Raw genomic sequence first — 9,660 nt, 5'->3', positions numbered from 1 at the left:
ACAAATCTGAGTTCAAGGTCTATTTTAATGTTGAATTAATTCATTTTACGCATGTAAATCATGAACATTCACAGAGACAGTATTTATTTGCATTTAGTCACTTTTTATGTAATGACTAATAATAAAACTAATAGAATAATCCTATACTGATTGAGTGGTTATGTACATCAGGGGTTCTCAAATTTATCTTAGGGCTCTTTGATTTCGGAGATGCAGAATGTGGAGATCAAAAAACAGGAATTTACTACGCACTGAATGTTTAAAAAAAAGCCAGCTGAAACGTTTCTGCTCTGACAGTCACAAGTATTTAATTTAGAATTTTTCAAACCAAAAACTCTGGATGCACTTGTCTGTAAACAGAAACCAAAACTGCTTTGTACTAATTAGTTATCATTTTATAATTAATATAATTTTGCAAGACTTTTTATTTACTTCTACTCAAGTTACACTAATAAAAACATGAATACATTCAAATAATCAAATCTTTGTGGCATTTTACAGCGTTGCCATGACAGCACAGTACTGCTATTGCAAGCAGCAGAAACAAGTATACTACATTAAAGAAATGTCCCGTCGCCGTGTTATTTAAATTGACTTTTAGGGTTCATCTATAGGTAACGGTACATGAGCGGAAAAGCCAAAGAGCAGAATATGAAGTTGATTTGAACTTTAACCGCGGCATGCACAAGCTTGTTCATGATTCGCAGTTCTTGCGTTTTGGTGGCCACAGCAATAAACCACCTTTGTGTGGCGCAAAAACTAAAACTTTAAAAGCTGCGTTACACTGCAAAGTGAATTCTAAGCTGGAAGGCGAGTGAAACTAGCGTACAAGTGAGAGTAGCCTTTTTCGGGCATATGTCATATTTCTCTTTTGGCAGAAACCTGAAAAAGCCATTTTCGGCTAACAATTTGGTTTATCTGTCTATACAAAGAGAGAAATGTCAAAATAAAAGCTCAGTAAAAATGTATAAACCAAATAAAGTACTACTGTGTATGTATTTTTGCAAAAGGTACTATGAATTAAATATTCATGATTTAATTATTAAGGTTCAATAAATTAAAATACATGACAACATACATTTAATTCAACCATTAAAAAGAAACACCCAAAAAACATTTTTAATACAACAGTAATACAAGTAATAGTGACTCACTAACTAACTCACTCATTAACAAATTTATTCATTCATTTTCTTTTCAGCTCAGTCCCTATATTTAAACAGTGGAATGAACCGGCAACTTATCCAGCATATGTTACTATGCAGCGGATGCCCTTCAAGCCGCAACCCAGTACTGGGAAATACCCAAACACTCTTGCATTCACACACACTCATACACTACGCCCAATTTAGCTTATTTAATTCACCTACAGTATACCACATGTCTTTGGACTGTGGGGGAAACTGGTGCAACCGGAGGAAACCCACGTCAACACAGGGAGAACATGCAAACTCCACACAGAAATGCCAACCGACTCAGCCGAGGATCGAACCAGCAACCTTCTTGCTGTGAGGGGACAGTGCTACCCACAATGCCAGTGTGTTGCCCTAACAAATTTATTATATGCACCAAAGTTGCCATAAACTAACAATATTGATGATTACCAAACATATTTGTTTTTTATGTAATAGTTAATAGGTGTTAAAAAAGCAATAGTGTTTAACAATGTGATAAAACTTGTAATTGTAGGGTGGATTTCACAATTATGGTATTTTTGAACATTATATGTGACTGTAATTGGGTGGGAAATGTCATTAATCACATGGTTTACTATCATGTGATGTTGATGGAAAGCCACATTGGCCCCCCATGAAAATGTTCTTATCATCACCCAGCAGAAAGCTGCTCCACCTAAACCTGTCTGTAAACACACAGGGCCTACAACTACACATAGGGTAAAAATAACCTTGCAGACAGTATGTACAGTCACCCGAGCCCCAAACACCTCACACGCCAAGGGGAACCAGAAAACACACACACACACACACACACCAGACTGACACCCATGGAGGGTAAGACACACTGTTGAAGGGAGTAGGTCACCTGCGTGGTGACAGGGCTGAATAACTAGGCCACATTTAGATGTGGCAAATCCATCTGCTATCCTACACTACAGTGCTGCGCTGATGAGAAACACGGCCGATGGAAACTGCTCAAGAGTTTGCGCTTGGATGTCATGTGCTGATGAGGGTGAAAAGTGTGTGAACTTGTATGATTAGATGCAGGATGTCACAGGTTGGAGATGAAAACTTAAACCTGTGATGCAATGAAAGTGGTTCTCTCTATTACGGTCTACTCTTGAGTGCAATGCATTACTGAAGAATATACATGCATGTTCATTATTAATAATAGCTTAATTTTAATAAATAGCTATTAATCTCCATCCACTGCAGCTTAACAAATTTATTAAAACACCAACAAGCATATTGTACTACTAGAGCTGCCATAATCATACAGTATTAGCAACTACCATTTGATGCAATGTTTAATCCACCAGTATGTGTAAGCTCTTTGGTCAGAATGAGTTTGTTTGTCAATCAATTCAATTCAGTCAGTATTTTTTTTATATTGTTAAGAAATTTTCAAATAGTACAAACAACCAAGACAAAGACGATCAGACAAACAAACAAACCCCAAGCGCTGCTAATTAAATAAAACGTACAAATGTATCTGTTTAACACAAAACATAAATTAAAACAAAATTTGACCCCTTATTCAAGATTTAAGATAAGTATTTTGTGTTTCAAGAATGTGTCTGTAAAGTTTCAGCTCACAACACCCATCAGATTATTTATTATATCTTTCAGAAAATTGGAATTTTCTGCTCTGAACACTATGTAGCTGTTTTTGTTGCCTGTCATTTTTTATTCTAGCTCTCCCCACCCTCAATTCCCACATGCCTGTCAGAGTGTGCCTAAATCTCTGGCTGCATGCGTCAGATAAACAGCACAGTGACCGACATGAAGGAAGCAGATCTCACGTAAAGTTTGTGAGAAATATGCGTTTAACTTTGCACAGCAGATGTGACAGGATGCACGTTAATAGCCACTGGTGAATGGATATGCCTTATGTTAATGTACAAAATAAGCCTGATTTAACGTCCACAAAAAAGGACGGAAGCGTCTTCTTTTAGAATTGTACTGAAACACGGCTGTGGTGTAAAGAAGGTAAAATGCGCTGTTTTAAAAACGTTTTAAACTTGTAAAACTCATTCTTGATCACATTTGATGATGACTGATGATCACAGCGGGCTGAACAGATCTTTTAATTCCAGTCGCTTTGCGCATGTCCTTTCTTGTTGATATGATTATACGCGTCACTACGGAGACATCTTAATGCTCGGCTGTCAATCAATTCAGTGGGCGGGGAAACCACACTACTACGTCTCGTTGTGGTCTGCCTTAAAATAGGAGAGATTTAGATTCTGTTATAACATCAGGAAATTTAAAAAAAAAGACACTTATTGTCTGTGGACACTACACTACACACAGTTGTGTCCAAACAGCTTACAAAGATGATTTTCATCGAAGGTGCCCATTAAAATAAATAAAAAATCTAGGTTTGTGTAGGAAGGATTGAAGAGGTTCCCAAAGTCTACTGAATTTGTCCTGTTTGTGGCTGAAGTTATAAGTCAAAGCAGTATATTCAATGCAAAAATAGAATTATTGTTGTTATTCATGAATTTTAGAATGAACCATTTTACAAGGCAGAAGTAATACAATAAAAGTGAGTCATTGTATTATTTTTCATTTATATGCCCAATACAGTTGTTTTCTTGCTGTCCAAGTTAATGGTTGAATGTTACATCTGATTGATTTCTGAGAATGTGTCAACTCAAATTTGCTTATAAAAATTGGATTTCAAAATTCATAAGTGATTCAAGTCGTTATTTTTTGTTGCCCAAAAATAAGTGTGTTCAGCAATAAAACAACACAAAAGGTGAACAAATAATGACTGAATTTTTATTGTTGTGTGAACAGGAACTATCCCTTAAATTTTAGAAGACTTTCTAAAATTTCGCCATGCATAAGCAATAGTAATAGTGATGCTTGTTTCAGTATGAACTCCTAGTGTAAAACTAATTTCCCATTGTGAGAAGAATAATAAAGAATAAATCTATATTAGTCTATAAACCGCATGCAATGACGACTATGCACTATAGATACTCCAACTGATCTATATTACGTGTTAGAGTACACAAGTACTTGAATACTTGGAAGAGACGCATGTGATCAAAAACGAATGGTGAATTCAATCAATTCTAACAACAATCATTAACAAGCATGTTGTTAAAGGGGTGGTCCACTACAATATCATATTTTAAACTTTAGTTCATCTGTTTGTGACCATAAATCACTGAATGTAAAATGCTCAAAGTTCAATGGAAAGGGAGACCTTGGCTTTTACAGAGTTAGCTTAGCAAAGCCTATAATGAACAAACTTTGGGTACTACAAAAAAATACATCCGTGCCAGTGAGATCACAATGGTATTTTTACCGTGCACACACACTGCACATCTAAGGGGCGTGGCCAGAGGCGCTGTAATGTTACAGCAGAGAAAGCTAAAATACTGTCCAAACGCTGCTATTTCCACAGAGCTTGTTCTGTTTCTGTATTTGGGCTTCCAAAGGACACGACACAAAGACAGAAGTGCTTACAGTTCAATATTAATTATTCATTAATTTTCTTGTCCCTTTATTAATCCGGGGTCGCCACAGCGGAATGAACCGCCAACTTATCCAGCAAGTTTTTACATAGCGGATGCCCTTCCAGCCGCAACCCACACCCACAACACACACACACACACACACACACACACACACACACACACACTACGGACAATTTAGCCTACCCAATTCACCTGTACCACATGTCTTTGGACTGTGGGGGAAACCAGAGCACCCGGAGGAAACCCACGCGAACGCAGGGAGAACATGCAAACTCCACACAGAAACGCCAACTGAGCCGAGGATCGAACCAGCGGCCTTATTGCTGTGAGGCGACAGCACTACCTACTGCACCACTGCTTCGCCCCAATATGAATTATGTTCCAGAGAATTATAAAATATATAGCAAGCATATGACAGCACAGCTTCCAGAATCTCTCTCAGTTCAGTGCTGGATTCGGTTAAAATCTCCTCAAAGAAGGTGCAGCTCCAACAAGCAAAAGCTGTGGATTGTGAGTCAAAACCTGTAAGTGTTTTTATTTGTTAAGATTGATTATGACACCGTTAACAATTTAGCTACAAATTCATATTGAGCAGTCAAACCGCTGTAAACACACACAATCTTCACCAGTGCGTCGGTCTCTCTATAAGCAGCTTTTCTGTGCTTTCTACATCTCAGATTATGAACTCGCAAAAGATACGTGAACGATTCACATTACTTACACATGCATTTTCCGAATATATATGAAAGACGTCATGTAACGCGTTGAGTTTGAAAATAATACAGGATAGCTCGCCTATCTCGTGTTTCAGCAGAAAAAAAAATAAAAAATCGATCAAAGCTCACAGGCCGCATCTTGCAGTTTATTCTTCTGTCAACAGCATCACTGTGTATCACAGAAGATAACTTAATCCGAGCATCACAGAACAATAAAAATAAACATCGTTCCCGCACACATGCGGTTCTTGTGTTACACGCGTCTACAGACAGTTCACACACACATACACACACACAATGGCGATCTCGCTTAAAGGAGCCGCACCCCTTATTCACTCGTTACAGACATTTGTCAGATTTTATTTTAGAGAGCAGACATGACGTTGACGGACTGTTTACACAGCAAAAAAGCACATGCTTGTATAGGGGCGTGACGTGGAGCTGATCCACGAATTACAGCACATTATGTGAGATGACCAATCAGAGTCACTTGAGGGCAGGTACTAGGAAAGAGGTACTAGGAAATATGACACTCGTTTTCATGTTAGCTAAGTAGCTGTATATAATCAAAGTAAGATATATAAAAAAAATAAGGCAATTTTCTTCAAGTTAAACATGAGCACACGTTGCTTTGCATCTTATAAACACAACCAAATCTTAAAATTACAATCTGGACCACCCCCTGGACCTTTAATAGGTCTCATGATTGGTTTTCCCAGCAAAATGGACAGCAACAAACACTATTTAAGCTTGTTTAACAGCATAAAACTGGATGAACTGAAAAACAAGATCCCACAATGCATTTCAGAAAGGATTTTTAGACTTTTTTTTTTGCCATGTGGGAAATCCTATGCAGACAGACCCTGTGACGTATGTGTGGGATGACCTTGCAGGATGACAGGATGCAGTAATCAGCATGCTGAGTTCAGCACTTTTCATTTGAAGCGTGTCATTAAGCTTCACCACCCACCTGGCTGCCTCCCCCAGTCCCACATTTCAATGATGGAGTGATGGAAAGATGAAGCCGCCGTTGCTGCTGCCTCCTCCTCTTCCTTCTTTTCTTTATCATTGGTGTCATCTTTCTTTTGGGTGCAATCAGCACAGTCCTCTGCAAAATAAAAAAATGAAATGTAGTAAAGCAGAACATCAAGAAAAGAAGCACTACATCAAAAGGATGCATTAGGCGACCAGTTTTTTTTTTACCTGGATGGGCAGACTCTTCTCTGTCAAAGACGATCTCTTCATCCTTCACCATCTCGTTCCACATCTCGCTCAGTCCTTCATGAGAGAAGGCGCGCTGTAATGAAGACAACATTTAACTACAAATACTGCATGTTATTTAAGTGCATAAAAAAGTTGCCAACAAAGGTTGTGCAAAATTAAACAAATCACATACTGTGTACACAACACACACAAACAATTATTCAAAATGTAACCCTTGTGTTGTTCACCTTTACTACCATTTCATTATGTTTGTGGCTGTTTTTGCCCAGTTGTCTTCTATTACAACATAATAATATAATAGTTATATATAAAATGGAGTTCTATGGGGTATAACAAAAAATTAGTGTGCATGCATAAATACACTTACTTTTTTCTGAAATTTGAGGGGCTTATTTTGATTTTCTCAGACGTAAATTGCACAAAGGTCTCCCTTTTTTTCTCTCTCTCTCACACACACACACACACACACACACACACACACACACACACACACACACACACACACACACACACACACACACGCGCACACAAAATACTCCATATAAAGTCAGAAACTAAGCTTTGTTTTGCACTGCAACTGTTGATCAAGAGAAAAAATTACAAATTGTACCTCTTCTCAGGAGAAAACCACCAACAACCAAAAATACATAGTTAGTGTCATGGCTTTGCAACTAATAACAAAAAAAGTTTTTATAAATGGAAGTCACAGCTTTTTTTTTTTTTTTGGAGACAAAAACAGCCACTAACATAATGATAGGGTAGTAAATTTGCCCAAAACATATTCTGGATTTTTTTTTTTTTTTCAAAGCATTTTCCCAAAATATGTGTCAAAATAAGATTTGTCACCAAATGCAAAGGGAGACATTGGCTTTTACAGAGTTAGTTAAGCAAAGCCTACAGTGAATGAAGTTTGGGGACTACAAAATTCAAGTTAATATGCCATCCAAGTTAATGATGCCATAAACCTTTGAGGTTACAAGCAGAAACCCTGCATAGCAAAGGGGCGTGGCCAGGTGAGCTGTAATTTTATAGCAGAGACACTTGGTGATGGAGCCAACCCACGAATCACAGCACATTGTTAGTTAAAAATACACTCTGGACCACCCAGTTAAGGGTTAATGTAAACTCAAACTCATAACATAAATTTCGTTTTAAAATTATAACATAATTATAATAGGTATGTATATATATATATATATATATATATATATATATATATATATATATATATATATACATACATAGATTGGGAGGGGGGGGGGGTACATCAAACATGATAAACATCAGACTTCAACAGTAACAAGAAGCGAGAATTTCTCAACCTGTGCTGAGGCTAATAACAGTACATTGAGCAATACTCCAGACAAATGTCAGAGAGACCCAAACATACAGCAACTCATAAACATCAATTTGGGGTGCTGATTTCATAAGTCAGTACTTCACTACTACCAAGAATTACTGCTAAATTTATTGAATGTTTTGAAATAGAATCTGTTACTGTGTTACAATTATGAACAAGTATTCACAGCGCATTCATTTTAAAGATGTCAACTAATAATAACACACCACATTAACAAAATCATGTCATATCAACAATATAAGAGAAATGCCTGCTTCTTAAAGAAAATGTCACAGTTTCAAAGAACAAACTACTGAGGCAGGCAACAAAATTATGTAAAATACACATTATAAATGGAAAACCAGATTAATTTCAGAACTAGACAGACCAGAAAAAGCCAAATTGCTACATACAGTACATGTAAACATCAACTTAGCATTATTACTGCTACCATAAGAAGTAACATCATCATTTTAGGACATGTACTATGGCAGTAAGACATGGATACATTTTAAAATAATTATTTTATAATAATAATAATAATAATAATAATGATGTTATTAAATTTTTTTTTATAAAATCACATCATTAAAATGTTAGGTAAAACCTAACAATGAACAACATTGTTTTAATTAGCTAACATGAACAAAGATTAATAAGTGATGTAATAAATGTGATGTTCATCGTTTCTTTTTGTCAGTTACTTTATTAACTAATGAAACCATATTGTAAATGTTATCCAATTTTATTCTGAATCAAATTTTCATGCAGCTCTGTTAATAATATTTGGGATGTTAGAAAGAAGAACAAATCAATTGAAGTCACTGAACCACATGATAAGCAATTATCAACATGGTAAGTTAACTTTCAAAACTGACAAGCTAACACATTTTAATTCAAGCTTTTAATAACTTGTCTACCAAATTAAATAGCACATTTAAAAAAAAAATAGACCCAAACAGCTTCTGGCAGCCCCAAAATAAACAGGCCGCATAAGAAGTCTCGTTGTTCACAAACAACAGGAGGTCAGAAAATGAGCATAAAGAAAAATCTGTTCACTTTAAGAGCTCTGACAGCAAGGCACATTGACTGAAATGCTGTTACCCAACTGCTGAGGGAACACAATATAAGCTTTTCAACAGCTGATGACCTCAAGCGATACTTTTAATATGCTACAGACTAGAAGAAATTATCTGTCTACTGCCATTCAGCATCTGTACTCACCAAGAGACACGATATAAAAGATTTTCAGTATCAACAAACAAGTCCTGCTTTGGCTGAGCCTTAGAAACCACATTGCTCATCTTACTAAACACAGTAGAAGTGTTAATGTTGACCAACAGTGCACCCAAGTAGCTTTCGAATAAGTACTTCTATAAATGCCTGCACCCCTAAAAAACATCAACACTCTATATTTAGCATCAAGACTGCAATATCCTAGAGGATGATATTTGTGCCGATGACAAAATCCTTTTCCCAAATTTACCTGCAAGTCGATCTTCAGCCATTTATCATGGAAGCGCAGCTGGGCATTCAGGGAAAATGATGGAGAAGGCATCCTTCCCTCGGCTCTCCTGGCTGCAGACGCAGCCTTCCCTAAAGATGCACGTTCACAAATCAAACAAGTTAACACCATGAAGCTTTGGCCAGCAATACAAATCACGTCATGCTATCTATATCTCATTAAATCAACTATCCTCCCCCGAAGTTAA

The 9,660-nt window shown here is 36.8% G+C and overlaps 1 protein-coding gene across 2 annotated transcripts in view; it reads right to left on the bottom strand.

Annotated features, from left to right (window-relative positions):
- The window catches only part of herc2 (HECT and RLD domain containing E3 ubiquitin protein ligase 2), a 97,540-nt gene that overhangs the window by 86,049 nt on the left and 1,831 nt on the right, over positions 1–9,660 (bottom strand). For both annotated transcript variants that reach the window (XM_073954340.1, XM_021477196.2), the window contains exons 2-4: positions 9,435–9,544; positions 6,589–6,682; positions 6,356–6,493 (exon numbers count right to left, since the gene is read on the bottom strand). In XM_073954340.1, coding sequence (XP_073810441.1) covers positions 6,356–6,493; positions 6,589–6,682; positions 9,435–9,506 — 304 coding nt within the window. In that variant the 5' untranslated portion in view covers positions 9,507–9,544. The remainder of the gene's footprint in view (positions 1–6,355; positions 6,494–6,588; positions 6,683–9,434; positions 9,545–9,660) is intronic.

Source organism: Danio rerio, chromosome 6 (assembly GCF_049306965.1).
Source record: "Danio rerio strain Tuebingen ecotype United States chromosome 6, GRCz12tu, whole genome shotgun sequence".
Lineage (NCBI taxonomy): Eukaryota > Metazoa > Chordata > Actinopteri > Cypriniformes > Danionidae > Danio > Danio rerio.
This window is presented reverse-complemented; position numbering and strand designations above follow the sequence as displayed.